Here is a 15,978-nt window from a genome sequence, read left to right as displayed (position 1 = left end):
GCTATCTTCTGCTGCTTTCCCAGGCGATAGCAGAGAGCTGGATTGGAACTGGAGCAGCCTGGACTAGAACCGGCACCCATATGGGGTCCTGGAGCTGCAGCTCTGACCCCAGGTAGTATATTCCTTAAAGTTGTAATTGTATGTGAGTGTCCTTTTCGTTTTATGCAGTTCATAAAGTTATATCTGTATTGTTATATAAATCCAAGTATATATGTTTCTATCAAAGAATTAACATCAATAATTTTATTTAATATTTTATTTTATTTATAAGGATGGCAGAGAAACAGAGAGACAGACAAAGTTCCCATCCACAAGATGGGAATTATCCACTGGTTTACTCCTCAAATTTCAGCAATAGCTGAGGCTTGTCCAGACCAGCTTAGAATTCAATCTAGGTATCCCGTGTGGGTGGTAGAGATCCAGCTACTTGAGCCATCATCTCCTTCCTTCCAGGGTACATATTAGCAGGAAGCAGGAATGAGAACCAAAGTTAGAACTCAAACCCATCCAGGTGTCTCCATCCACGGCTCAAACAAAAAGCCAAACAGTTTCCCCAAGCATCAACATTAAGGGATGCTAGCATCCCATATCGGAGTGTTGTTCTGAGTTTCTACTGCTCTACTTCTTTTTTTTTTAACTTTTATTTAATGAATATAAATTTCCAAAGTACGGCTTATGGATTACAATGGCTTCCCCCCCATAATGTCCCTCCCACCCGCTACCCTCCCCTTTCCCATTCCCTCTCCCCTTGCATTCACATGAGGATTCATTTTCAATTCTCTTTATATACAGAAGATCAGTTTAGCATACATTAAGTAAAGATTTCAACAGTTTGCTCCCACACAGAAACATAAAGTGAAAAATAATAGATGATTTTTTTTTAAATGATGATGAAATCAGATCAGACCTATTGTCATGTTTAATCCCAGTGAGAGTCAAGATGGGAGTTGATAATTTCTTCTTTTTTTTTTAACAGAAGATCAGTTTAGTATACATTAAGTAAAGATTTCAACAGTTTGCACCCCCATAGAAACACAAAGTAAAATATACTGTTTGAGTACTCGTTATAGCATTAAGCCTCAATGTACAGCACATTAAGGACAGAGATCCTACATGAGGAATAAGTGCACAGTGACTCCCGTTGTTGACTTTACAAATTGACACTCCTGTTTATGGCATCAGTAATCTCCCTATGCACCAGTCATGAGTTTCCAAGGCTATGGAAGCCCCTTGAGTTCTCCGACTCTTATCTTTAGACAAGGTCCTAGTCAAAGTGGAGGTTCTCTCCTCCCTTCAGAGAAAGGTACCTCCTTCTTTGAAGACCTGTTCTTTCCACTGGGATCTCACTCACAGAGATCTTTCATTTAGGTTTTTTTTTTTTTTTTTTTTTTTTTTTTTTGCCAGAGTGTCTTGGCTTTCCATGCCTGAAATACTCTCATGGGCTTTTCAGCCAGATCGGAATGCCTTTAGGGCTGATTCTGAGGCCAGAGTGCTATTTAGGACATCCGCCATTCTATGAGTCTGCTGAGTATCTCGCTTCCCATGTTGGATCACTCTCCCCTTTATTTATTTTATCAGTTAGTATTAGCAGGTACTAGACTTGTTTATGTGCTCCCTTTGACTCTTAGTCTTTTCATTATCATCAATTTGGGGCAAGTCAGCTTGTCTACTGCTCTACTTCTGATTGAGATTCCTGCTAATGTACCCGAGAAGGAAGCAGAATGTGGCTCAATTACTTGGGATCCTGCCACTCATGTGTGACCCCTGTGTGGAGTTCTTGGTTCCTGGTTTTGACCTGGCCCATATCTGGCTATTGTGGCCATTTGGGGAGTGAACAAGTGAATGGACTCTCTATCTCTCTCTGGAGCTCTGTCTTTCAAATAAATTTTTTTTTGTTAAAAATCAACAACAAACTTTATCATGCTCTTCCAAATAATAGGTGAACAGTGAAAATTCCTGACACATTCTATTGGATGATGTCACCAAGAACACAAAACCAGATAAGGAAATCACAAGGGAAAAACTCCTACAGATCAAAATTCTTTATCGACGTAGATGCAAATACCTCAGCAAAATAGGAGTACAAGCAAACTGAAATGAGACACTTTAAAAATGATCACATATCATGACTGATGAGGATGCAAGGTTGATTCAATGCATAAAAATAAGTCAATGCAATATAGTGCATTTCTGGATAATGGAAGAAATACACAAAATAATATCAATAAAAAGCCCTTTTGAAAAATCATAGTTTTTTTGTTATAAAAAAATAAAGTAGCAATGATAAAATATCTGCAACCTAATTAAGGACATCAAAGAATAGCATAAAGCTAACATTGCACATAGAGGTGAGGGATTGAATACCTTCTACCACTCACCAAGAACACACAGAAAATCTACTTTCACTAATTGTATTCAACATTATACTGCAGGTCCTAGCCAGGGCAATTAGGCAGGAAAAACAAATAAAAGACATGCAAATTGGAAAGGAAGAAGTAAGACTCTATTAGCAGATGGCATGGTCTTAAATATAGAAAATTCTTACTAAACCACATAAAACTATTAAAACTATTAAATTCATTAGAGTTGCAGGGCACAAAATCAATGCACAAAAATCAGTTGTGTTTCTATAAATTAGCAATGAACAATCTGAGTAAGAAGTTAAAAAATAATTGCATTAGCTCCCCCAATGTATAAAATATCTATAAAGAAATTCAGCCAAGGAGCAAAAAAAAAAAATTGTATGTTGAATGTTGCTAAATGAAATTAAGGAATCTCTAAGTAAATTGTATTTACTTTATACACATATAAATATATTTATCAGTTTATTATTTGTAATGGAAGAATATCATGAACTCAAAGATTAGAAGACTTACTATGGTCTGCAGATTCAATGCCATGCCTAGCAAAATCCAATGATTTTTTTTTCGGAAAAGGGCAAATTGATCATAAAATCATGGAAATCTAAGGTACCCTGAGTAATCAAAACAATATTGAAAATGAATAAGAATGTTAATTAAGTGTATGAAAGAACTCAACTTTCCTGATTTCAAAACTTACTCTAAATTTATAATCATCAAAACAGTATAAAACTTGAATACAAATAGATTTGTAGATCAATGGGATAGAATTGTGAATCTATAGATAAAGTCATTTATGGTGAGTTGACTCTCAACAAAGTTTCCATGATCATATAATTGGTAAAAACAAAAGTGTTTTCAAGAAATGATGCTGGGATACTGGCTGTACATTTGCAAAACAATCAACTTGCACATCTGCTTCACACTATACACAAAAAGTAACTATATTGATATATACCAAAGTCCTAAATGTAAGAACTGAAACAATAAAACTCAGAAGAAAACCTAAGCCAAAATCTTCATTATCTCAGATTAGGCAGCTGTATCTTAGCTGACACCATCTTGTAGTCACTATTAAAGAGGATTTGCATTGCCTCCTATCTTCCCTAATACCAAGAGATTATGAATGGTTTAACGATTTGCTTATATTTTACTAATATTGTTGTTTGAAACAAAACCATTATTGTTTTGTTTGTATTTCTTTGAATGCTAGTGAAGTTAAATACGTTTTCATATATATATTTGACATTTTCATTTCCTACATTGTGTGCGCATACATGAATGTGTGCATGTATACTTTCATATTTATAGGCATATTTATAAATGTTTATATCTGTCTTCCTTTCTGTTCAAAACTTTCTGTACAAAAGTTTCCAAAGAAAACACCTTAATCTAAAACTTCACATCAGCTGCTAAATGGATAGAGAAAATATGTACATGTCATAATATTCAGTCATAAAAATGAATGAACTTTTGTCACCTGCAGCAACATGGATAGCACTGGAGGTTACTGTGTTGATGAAATAAACCAAGCACACACACACAAAAAGGATTGCATTATTTCACTCATATGAGAATCTAAAAAGTTGATCTCATAGAATTTATGTATATCATAGTGGTTACCTCTTTATAACTTTCATTTTTAGGCTAGGGAGGGCAGCAAGGAGGGAAATGTAGGGAGTGGTTATTTAATGTGTTACAGTTAGATAGGAGTAAGTATTCTGGTGTTATCTTACATAATAGGGTAACTATAGATATGCAAGAAAACTGGGAAAAGGATTTTGAATGTGCAATAAAGAAGTGTAAAGTGTTTGAAGGCATAAATGCATTTATCCTGATTAGAATTTACACAATGTGTTTTTCAGTCAAACCAAAACATGGTACTCCATGAACATGTACAACGTTAATTTGTCAATAAAAAATAAAATAAAATGTTTACCATTTGGTGCATGCAAATACAATGTGTTTCTGTAAAATGTTTTATAATAATGACTCAACAGCAGGTGAAGTGAATTTATTTTTCTACTTTTTATTCCTACTACTACTGTCATATTCCTAGACGCATTCACTCTTGATTGAATAGAATTACTGCATTTTGAATTACTAACTGTTGTAGGTGAGGAGAAAAAAAGCTTCTTTATCCTAAGGGAAAGTAAAAAACAAAATACAAAGATTTCAAAATATGAATTAGAATTCTTTTAACATTTTCATTTTCTTTTCATATAATGTGTCCCCTGTGTGCCTAATTAAGCTTCTTTTGGATCTCTGATAAATAGGAGATTGTAACAATTCTGCTGGCTGATGTTATGACTTACCTCCTGGGTTGTCACCTGCTTTCTTTTTAACAATTGTGATTTAGCTGCCTACTGACTGAACAGCCTTCAAATGAAGCAATTGGATTACTTTTTAAACCAACAAAAGTATAAATATTCTTTAAAAAAGTGATTTATATATTACAACTTTTTGTTTTAGTGGCTTGTTTTATTTTCTATTGATTCTACAATATGTTATGGACGAAAATATATCTTCACAATTCTAAGTAGTTCAGAATTAATTTCTTACTTCCATAGTCATACTGAAATGAAGAACTGGTTAATTTGAGTTCCATTGTGATCACAGGTGTGACTTATTTTTCCATTGGTTATCATGATTCAAATCAAGAATAAACAGATCACCCGAAGGCTTTGGGTAGGATTTTTGAAAACAAAATAATATTAATGGACAGTGTGTCTATTTTAAAAGCCTGCCTTTACCAATAGATAATTTTATTTCAATATCTCCATTCCTTTTAACCTCAAGTGAACTTAAAAATAGAATTAGTGATTCAAATTGAAAGTGTTATCAGTTATTAACCTCAAGAAATATAACAACCATTCATGATAATTAACTACATTGTATTTCTCCAGAGTTTTTTTTTTTAACTTGATAAAATGGCACTGCAAGTAATTTTGAAGAAAGAAAAGTAATAAAAGAAAACCTACATCCTTGCTGTCCTGGTTGGACCTGTTGATGTTGTTGGTTCCTGTATTTTCTCTTGCAGGAGTAACCACTGTACTAACAATGACAACTCTAAGCATCAGTGCTCGGAATTCTCTTCCCAAAGTGGCATATGCAACTGCCATGGACTGGTTTATTGCTGTTTGTTATGCATTTGTGTTCTCTGCTCTGATTGAATTTGCAACTGTTAATTACTTCACCAAAAGAGGATGGGCTTGGGATGGGAAGAGTGTAGTAAATGACAAGGTAAGTGAGAAGTTTCTTCTTATAATTCACAAAATCCCCTAACAAATTCAGTTTGTAACATATATTATTCTTTTTTTAACTTTTATTTAATAAATATAAGTTTCCAAAGTACAGCTTATGGATTACAATGGCTCCCCCCCCCCCCCGCGTAACTTCCCTCCCAGCTGCACCCCTCTCATCTCCCACTCCCTCTCCCATTCCATTCACATCAAGATTCATTTTCAATTCTCTTAATATACAGAAGATCAATTTAGTATATATTAAATAAAGATTTCAACAGTTTGCACCCACACAGAAACATAAAGTGTAAGATACTGTTTGAGTACTGGTTATAGCATTAACTAGTACAAATATTATCCTAAACACTGAAATATGAGCATCCATGCACATATACTGATTTATTTTAAAGTGTATTCTTGCCTGAATTCCTTTAGGAGTGCTTATAGTGGTAATGCTTCTTTTATGAGATTCTGTGTCATGCACTGTGCTAAGCCTTTTACCTTGCTCTCCCAGGTCATTTTGCAGCAACCTTATAACTTTGTTCTCTTCTTGATTCTTATTTTCTGCTGTTGAAAATGCTAATGGTTGGTAAAGTTATGTGCTTGCTCAAGCTCACACTGCTGGTTAGTAAATATACTTGAACCCAGTCTCTAATCCAACCATCCAGTTCATGCTCATAAACACCATACAGCATCATGATAGCGTTATAAAAGGAAATAGGCATTAACTACTCCTATTGCAGAATTCCAGGCTTTATCAGTGGATTCATCAATGGATCAATAGCCCCATATGTGTTGCTTGGTTATAAAAGCCTTGGTAGCATTTTTACCTTTGTACAATAAACACGTAGGCACTGGAATGTTGAAGAGTTTTAAATTACTCCTATGTTCTAAAAGGGCAAAATTACTTGTTTTTAAGATTAACTTCTTTTGAGATTATTGGTATGCAGTTTTAGATTCAAAGTACTGAAGCCAGTACTTTGTGCATTGATAGCCAGTCCTTTCCTTTTTTATTTTGTAGATCATTATTTATTTACCTGATAAGAAGGCTTTAAATGTATCATAATGAAATATATTCTTAGTAGTAGTACAATATTATATTAAGATGATTTCATTTAAGACTATATCTTACTAAATGCTGCTTTGCAATAAAGACAAAGTTTTTAATTTCCTTTTTAGTGATTTGAGTATATATTATTTCAAAATATATGTTTCACTTCTATGACCATATTGCAGATTAAGCATACAAAGATGGAATGTTAAGAGTTAAAAGTCTTGCATTTTTTCTTAATTGTGTATGCTATAAAATTTTAATAAGAATGCTGTTTTATTTCATTTAAATTGTACTTAACTTACAGAGCCAACCAATAAATATTAAAAGGAATATGATCAATTTTGTATGCATAACTTCTGGATGACTTCGGCATTTCCATTACCTTCTTTTTTATTTATGCTTTCATTTCCCATATAGTATACTGCTTTTTCATTTATATATGCAATTGCTTCTTTTTAGCTACCTTTGTTGTACATGCAGTCTCACACAATTTCTTGAAAGTAAAATATTAGTCTTTTGTAAATGTTACAAAAATTATAAATTATGTTTTGTGATATAAGTGCACATATAGAAATGTATTGATATGTTATATTTAATGGTAGAGAGTATCAAATGGGCATTGCAATTTGGCATATCAAACGATGTGACTTTTAAGTTCCTAAACTTGATAAACGGAAGTACTTCTAAGTGAAAAAAAGTTTTTGAGAATGCATTCTAAGAGCAAGAACTTACTACTGATGAATATGTAGTTTACCTGCATGTCAAGTCATACATAAGCAAGATAAATCTATGTTAAAATTCCTGATTTTCCAACATAATTTTCAGGAAAACAACACTGTTTATGTAACTACACTCCATGTGGTTTATTTAAAGAGAAAATTACAGCAGGCACATTACTTGTTCTCATTCGCTTTTCTAAGGCTAGCATGCCTAGCGCAGTACCTAGAACTTAGTAGGAATTTAAAAAAATACTTGTTGAATAAATGAATTTCTGATCTTCAATCTGGAAGTTAGATGGCATCTTTGTATGAAAAGGTTTTTAAAGCTTTACAATGATGAATTTATAAATGATCACTCAGATTTCATGATACAAATGAATTTTAGAAAATATTTCTGAATTTTCTTTGGAATAGCCAGGCCCTTAGAAATAAAAAGAATTTTAGTACAATGGACAAAACAAGCCTAGCTGCCTAAAAGATATTTCAGGACAGTCTACTTTTGCTTCATTTTTCAGAAATTTAATTTTTAAGGAAAAAACAGTATTTTTTTTTTAACAGGCAGAGTGGACAGTGAGAGAGAGAGACAGAGAGAAAGGTCTTCCTTTGCCATTGGTTCACCCTCCAATGGCTGCCGCGGCTGGCGTGCTGCGGCCAGCGCACCGCACTGATCCGATGGCAGGAGCCAGGTACTTCTCCTGGTCTCCCATGGGGTGCAGGGCCCAAGCACTTGGCCCATCCTCCACTGCACTCCCTGGCCACAGCAGAGAGCTGGCCTGGAAGAGGGGCAACCGGGACAGAATCCGGCGCCCCAACCGGGACTAGAACCTGGTGTGCGTGTGCCGCAAGGCGGAGGATTAGCCTAGTGAGCCGTGGCGCCGGCCTAAAACAGTATTTTTTATGTCTTTCAGACTAGCCTGTCTAGGAAAGATCCTTCACTTTTGACATTTGTAAACATGTAGATTCAGTTAAATTATTTCTCCATTCAAAGAGCATGTGAAAAGAACTTAGAACTTGCAAATAGGAAGTATAAATTTGCTTTATTGTAATAATTACTCAAAGATAACGTTAATATTGTGGTAAGAAAATTATTTAACATATTTACATATAGATCGCACAATCTGCAGTTTATAGGTAGATTGTAGTCTGATATCTAAAACTAGTTTCACAAATAAATTAATAAATCATCTTATTTATAATTAAGCTATTTTTAAACCATATGTTAGAAAACAAAGAACATTTTGTTCTCCGGTTGTTCAGGACTTTACACTTGTTTTAGACTGCTGTGAAATAAGGCAAGAAAACCTTAACCTACTAATGTAATGCTGGTCAAGAGAGCTGACTCCAGATTTGTGTACTATTCCATATATAAAGGTATCTGTGCAACTCACAAATCCTTCTGGAAGTTTCTTTCTTACCCTGTATTCCTCCTTTTGCCTAAAGCTAATACTTTCACTAGAATAAATAATTAAATAGCTCTTAATTCTTTTCCTGGTTTCTTTCTCAAACTTCTCCATCAGTTATTATTTTCTTGTCTTGTTTCTTACATCTCATGTTTCCCGTTTTTAACTACTTTTTGTTCCAGCTAATGACGCTGCTTACTATGCTTAATTTACTGTAAATGCAGAAACAAAACTCTCTCCAGATCCTATGTCAGTACCTTATTCCCTCCTCAGATTCTTATTTTCCATTCAAACTTTTTGAAGGTATTGTTTACAATGTTATCTTATTGTATTCGGGGGTCTGTTTGCTTGGGGAGTTGCTAAATAATCAGACTTAAGCAGGAATTGCTGAAAGAAAAGCTTTATTTACTTGTGACAAACAAGGAGGCAGACAGAAGGTACAGTTCCCCAAAGAAACTGCCTCCTTAGGAAGGAGCTTGGCTTGAGATTTCATAGCAAGGAGTAGGGGGGCAACCAGGACCCTGCTTGCAATATTCATTCAGGAAGTAGGAAATGGGGATGGAGAAGTGCTTTCCTGATTAAGAAACTTGCAACTTCACACGTTCTGTTTTCAGAGTCAGACTCAGACCTGTCTCTTGCAGCTCTCTTTTGTTTGTAGTGGTTTGACTCTCTTTGAGTCCACCTGCAAAATAAGCCTTCCTGGAACATCCTATAAAAAACAAGTTCAAGCCAGTAGGCTATTTTCACATCCACTGCCCCCTGTTCCTCTGCCTCCTTTTTGTTTAAATCCTGTGCTGTTCGTTACACTTTCAGTTCAATTCTCTACCTACTAAAATCTGCTTTTCCTTTCCACTTACTGTCCTGCGACTGAAAGGCAGCAATAACCTCTTTAAGATCATAATAATTTTCCACTTTTTCTCAAAGGATCCCCGTGGAACGTTTCTACCGTTATGCTAGAATCCTATATAAGACCCAATTCAGCAACTTTCTGTCTGCTTTTCCTCCTTAACACAGGCCTCAGAATATCAGCTTCTTTCCTCCACTTCCTGGCAGCTGCCACTATTCATTCTATGCTTTGAGATTCTCTGCCAGAGTTCAGAGTGAATCCAGCCTCCCTCACATCTGTTCCTTAGAGAGTCATTTCAGCTTTCTTTTATGCTCTTTTTTGTTTTCACTCTTCACTGTGTGACTCTCCATTTCAGGGTTTCACTAACAATATCTGCAGGCATGCCTGCAACACGGAGCACAAGGGCCACCTATTTACCATTCCCGACCAGATACGCAGGGCTCATCCTCAGCACAAATGTCAAATCCTCAAGGAAACTCTGAGCCATTGCCTCCCGCCACCCACAATTAGATCCTCACTGTCAGTAGTACAGTGTGCTGCTCCTTGGCCTTAGAGCCCTCACCATAGGTTATAAATGCACAGGCGTGTCTTAACTCTTCCATAGATAATGATATAACTATCTTTGTTTTTATAAATCATTTATCCTTGGCACTCTCTATAGTGTCTTGCATATTTTATGTGTTTGGTATTATATATGATGAGGTATTGCTAAATCAAAATCTATAACTCTTATCATTGATAACCATGCCCTACACTTTCCTTAACTTTCAGAATCTACCTGAGTGTCTCAGTTTCCACATATCTTTAATAAAAATGTATAAAAGAGACAAGCAAACAAGATACAATCATTCTTCTGTCCAGGCCCAATTATTCATCATTAATCAGTACTTCAGTTCATGCCACAACCCAGTCCCACAGGTTAGCAACTTGCAGGTTTCTCTCGATATATAGCTAGTCATAAAATCTTGTCCATTTTTCTTCCTCAGTGCCTTAGACCATGTATTCACCATGTCATTATTTTTAGTTTCTCCATGGCTCCCTCTCTCTAATAATGTCTTCCTTTAATCCATCTTCTACAATACTCTCAGAGTTATTCCTTTTTAAAATTTTTTTGAGATGAACAGACAGTTTACTCCCCAAGCATCTTCAGTGGCCAGGGCTGGGATGGTGTCAAGGCCAGGAACTTGGAATTCAACCCAGTTCTCCCATATAAGTAGGAGAAACCCAATTACCTGAGACATTACTTCTACTTCCTAGGGTTTGCACTGGCAGGGAACTGCAGTTAGAAACCAGACAGATTTCACACCCATGTGTACAGATGTGAGATGCAGGGCTCATTACTTCTAGTCCAAACTCCATTCCCCAGAGTTATCACTCTAAAATATTAATCAGATCCGTTAATTTCAGATCTTTAATTATTGAAAGCAATTATTTAAGTAGTAAGTATTTAAGTAGATAAGCTTATATGATCCATATACTTGCTTGCATTTTGAGCAGTAAAATAGTTTGTATTATTTATTATGCAGTTACTTCTATTGTACCAGAAAATACTTCTGTTTTAGATCTGAAGATTTTCCAAGGGAAGTTACTAGGTCAGGATTATACACCTTATACATGGTAGATCCAAGACCCAGGATCGATCCAAATGTCATGCTTTTATTATTTTCTTCCCCTACCATTAGAAGTCAGTCATTTTCCCAAACATATTGCCTTTTCATGTGTCTCTGATATAAGATATGCTGATCATTCTTTTATAATACCCTCTCTTTGCTTACCTGATGAACTCCTACTTATTCCTTAAGATCTGTCTGATTTTTCTTAGTCTCAAAACTTTCCAGACTCACTGACAAAATTTCTACCCCTTCACTGTGTGCTTCCATGGCACATGGCAAAAATTCCTTTTATAATAGCTCTTTGAGTTATAGTTTAATTATAAGTAAATCTTTTTCTAACCCTAGGTTACAGGATCTGAGAGAATATTTTTGTATCATTAACTATTGTATCTACTGTTACCTAGCACATCTGGCATATAGCTTATTGAGTTATGTGTAAAATATATTAACTTTAATTCTTGAGATTGTTTTGTTTCTGAGTCTTGAGTCAGTACATTTCAATGGGCTAAGAAAACGTGGAAGATGCTAGACAATGTATTTAAAACATACACATTGCAGCATAATATCCATAATATCTTAGGGAATGTGCCAGTGTTTTGTGAGTCACTCTATTATATTCATAGGCAATACTGTATTTTCAAGTGTGTTTATTCATTCATTCACATTTTTAACATCTTACCGTGTTTCAGAAGCATTTCAGGCTGTTTATCAAGAAAATGCATGCATTTAAGTAGAACTAAATAAGGTAGAATCAGAAGTAGAAAAGCAGAAAAACAGACTCATATATGTCCACTGCTGGGCCAGCACACTAGCTACAGTCTATCGTTATTAGTAGTTGAGCTTCACATTCTGAGTTTTTTTTTTTGTTTGTTAATTGAAATAGCATATAGGGGAATAAAATTATTTTTCTTTAAACAAAAAGTTGAAACATGAATGAGAAAAGGTTTTCCATATACTGAAATCACTTTCTTAGAAAACAAAATATGTGGATATTCTGTTAGAGAAAGCTGGTACTGTAGCAAGTGATGTCAGATTTTTCCCAATAAATGCTGTAATAAATTTCATATTGATGTTTCTTGTAGTCCCCTTCAATAAAAGCTGAAGTCATTACATTAACATACAACTCAGTGAAAGCAATTCTTCAAGGAGCTAAACTAATATGGTCCAAGTACATAGCTATCTCATGGCCCAGTTTAATCCAAGGAAAGACTTTAGAGTACTTAGAGAAGTGGATGGACTGTTTAACCTTCAAACAATCTTCTGTAAGTATCACTTTTCTCAGTCAGGATGGTTTTCAGACAGTTAACAGTAGCTTTACCTGACCAGGGAGCATGTTGTTGTTTTACAAGTAATGGGCTTTTTGGTAGCCACAGTAACTGTAAAAAGGCAACATGGTATGGTTTCAGTATTTGATACTAGAGCCCCGTTTTCTTGTTGGAAGGGACAGTCTCTGAGATACTTTCCAACTCTGAAGCCATGTGACTGTGATTTTCATTTATTTGCTAGTTCACTTCGCTTATAGGTGTCTGTGTTTCAGCGAGAGCATTTGCTCAAATTACTAGCACCTTATTTTCTCTCTCTCTTAAAGGAAGTCTGCTGCCACAATGGTGTATGGTACTTTGATATCTCTAATCAGGAATTTTCTAGATTTCATATTTTAAATATATAGCCAGTGACCCAGAGCAATAAAATATCCCAAATCCTATAAAACATCATTTACAAAATAGAAAATCAACTTATATTCCTCTTTCATTTCACTTAAGTGTCAACTGAGCTGTCAACAAATTCTAGTGTCATGGTCTACTTACCCGCTCCAGGTAGAGCATAAAGATACATAATTTATTGGTTTTGTTTCTAAGCCAAATAAGTCACATCCTCAACCATTTGTATGTCAGCCACAAGTACAGCCATTGTTTATTATTTGAGCTTATTTTAGTAGTTTCCAGTCTTCCACATTTGTAGATGGTGAAATTAAGGAATTTCAAGAAAATTAAGGAATTTCAGGAAAATTACATAAGAGAATTGTAAACTAGTTTATGGAATTCTGTTTCTACCAAAGTATGCAGCATATAATGCATATTATGTTAAGCTAGTTATTATATCTATATATGTTTTTACCTTGTAGTCATTCTAGCACATGTCATTCCTTCATCATTGAATAAAGGTTTTTTTTAGTCAGCTCTGTGCCTGGAACTATGCTAGAAGCTGTGCAGTGCAGTTTGTGTTTTCAAGAAGCTTACAGTTAATGAAGAGAAAAAGAGAAGTAAAAATAATATCTACAAGTGTCCTTACAGAGGAAGCAACAGATAGCATTGGAAGGGCAAGCAAGTGATTCCTAATGTAGGCAGTAAGAGCCTGGTGATGGGAAATTGAGGTAAAATACATCTGATTAGGGACCAAATTTAGAGTTAATTATGAGTTCCTGGTTCCATTATGGTATCACTAACAGATGAGAAAATACAAGGATGGCTGGGAGGGTGTATAGTTTGGAGCAGGAAGTGAGAATAAATTTGAGTAGTCCATTCCTGGATGTTTTGTGTTTTTTATTAGCTGGAGTACATGTAAGTGTAAAAGTCCAGTGAAAGAATGGTAGTTACGAATCATGAAAGGATACTGTAGCAATTATGCATGTGAAGGAATCAAAAGCCATAGAATTGCTTAAAATTAATAGAAATTAACTGTCAGTTTGCCTTCATTTCCTCCATTTACCACCTGATTGATTCTGATCTTAACTTTTAATGCTCCTCTTTTTAACTTCAGACACTTAATGTGCACTTTTAAATATTTTTGATCATGTGTGACCTTATTCTTCAATTGATATGAAGTGGCCTAAATTCTGTAAAGTGTAAATATAGCACTAAACTAGACTATAAGAAATTAGGGAATAAGAGCTGTTAGAATTTTTTTCTAATTTAAAAAAAAATCAATTTTAAAAATTTAAACCAAAATTGTATAAGGTCACGGGCAAGGGCGTTACAGTTTTTTTTTTTTTTCTCATGGTGAGTATTGTTTTGAACAGTTATACAGTAGATTTCATTCACTGATTCTTTTCAAATGTCTCAGTTTAGTCAGAGGCCATTAAATAAAATAAGTCTAGTGAAGTCCAAGTCATGTGGTCCAAGTATTCAGTCTGCTGGTTCTCTGGATTGATCCAAAGCCTTTTTGATATTCTAAGAAGTCTTTAAACTACAATTTCCCTCAACACAGTGTTTTTATTTTAATACCAATTGACACTAAGTAGGACAATTGGTAATAGTTTAGGTAAAGTAAGGATATGTTTGGTACTATCACTAACAAAGCTATGTTATGAAGAACAATAGTAAAGCTTATTAAATGGACTTGATCTTTCAGGATAGAAGATACTCAACTTTTGAAGATAAAAGAGTTACAATTCAGTTATGAATCAACAGTAGTTTTCTCTCTATATCTTTTTTTAAATGAAGAGGAACTACTCATTTTACTGTAGCTTTGGGTTATTATTTTCAAATGCACTGAAGGGAGTTATTTTCTTCCTTTAGAGCAAGACTTTGTCAGATTCTGAGCCAGAAAAGCATAGTGGTGTTATGGCTAAGGATTGAGAAGATGTAGTATAATAGGGATGCCTTGCCCTCATCCAGTGAATTTATAAGCAATTACAGGTGCCAGCCACTGGGATCTTGAGTAAAGATAGTACTTGTGTCTGTTACATATTGTTTTTTTACTGGTCCTGAAAATGGTACTGTTGCCAAGTTTCAAGGTAGCATTTTGAAGCCAAAACCATCACCTTGTTAATGCTGAGCCCTCCTGTATGGTTGGCACTTAAATTCAGAAATTTAAGCCATACTTAGAACAATAAAAAAAGAATATTTTTCCTTTATAGGAAAGGTAGTACACATTACAAACACATATTGGAATTATTTTTAGCACTGCTCTTTCTAGAATGCAGAGTGTTAAGGTAAAATTTAAAAAAAAACACACAATGTACACATATATGCATGGCCAGTGATACTTCGCTAATGCATGCTGGTAGAGCTTTTCTGGTTATTTATAACCAATGTTCATTCTGATTGGTCAGAGGATCTCTTCTGATTGATTAGTTACTCTCATCTAGACTTTGTAAAAATTTTAGTATTCCCTGTGATTATCTAAGCACTTGAAGGGCATTCAAGTGGGGAGCAAGAAAGGTTAGTAGAGTTTCTATTTATAGATTTCTGGGCAACTTAGGACATTTATAGTTTATGTTTCTTTATCTAATTGTCTAAATCCTACACTATAATTTCTGATGCAATTTAATCGCTCACTTTCATAAAACTTTCCTTGTGTTTTTCCATATAATGTGTATCCATTTTTATTCCAAATACAAAATAGATTATGTTACCTTTACATTTTTTATACCAGGAATCATTGTCCAGGTTGTAATAGTTATGATTGTCACTCCACTCCATGTGGAGTGTGGTTGTACTGTACATTAGTTCATTTGTGTATCACCACGGGTCGATATTGCTGTGGTATTTTATTTCACTTTATTGAAACTAGGAACTAAGCAGGGAGAGGTAAAGGAACTTTCCCAAAGCCCAGATTCTCTATGAATGTCAATTTAAATGATGTTTAGATATAACTGAAATAATATAAATGTTGTATGTTACATATTTTCTGGGTTAAAGAGTCCTTTTTGAAAGTGGACCCTGCAGTATAAACCTCAACTGTAATATTTTTTGGAAAAAACAAAAATATTCCCAAGTTTTGAGCAGCTTCCTCAGACAG

The 15,978-nt window shown here is 34.7% G+C and overlaps 1 protein-coding gene across 9 annotated transcripts in view; it reads left to right on the top strand.

The window, feature by feature from the left end:
- Positions 1-15,978, top strand: part of GABRA2 (gamma-aminobutyric acid type A receptor subunit alpha2) — a 140,713-nt gene that overhangs the window by 114,124 nt on the left and 10,611 nt on the right. For 7 of the 9 annotated variants that reach the window (XR_011386860.2, XM_051831272.3, XM_051831283.3 and 4 more), the window contains exons 9-10: positions 5,401-5,603; positions 12,318-12,497. Coding sequence is in view for 8 of the 9 variants with exons in the window: in XM_051831272.3 (XP_051687232.1) it covers positions 5,401-5,603; positions 12,318-12,497 (383 nt within the window). In the remaining variant the exon portion in view is untranslated. The remainder of the gene's footprint in view (positions 1-5,400; positions 5,604-12,317; positions 12,498-15,978) is intronic. The other 2 variants (XM_051831261.3, XM_089327186.1) reach the window with 1 other exon arrangement.

Source organism: Oryctolagus cuniculus, chromosome 2, assembly GCF_051225735.1.
Source record: "Oryctolagus cuniculus isolate XC-2025 breed Fujian yellow rabbit chromosome 2, ASM5122573v1, whole genome shotgun sequence".
In the NCBI taxonomy this organism is placed as follows: Eukaryota; Metazoa; Chordata; class Mammalia; order Lagomorpha; family Leporidae; genus Oryctolagus; species Oryctolagus cuniculus.
Note: the sequence above shows the minus strand (reverse complement) of the source record. Positions and strands in the feature narration are given on the sequence as shown.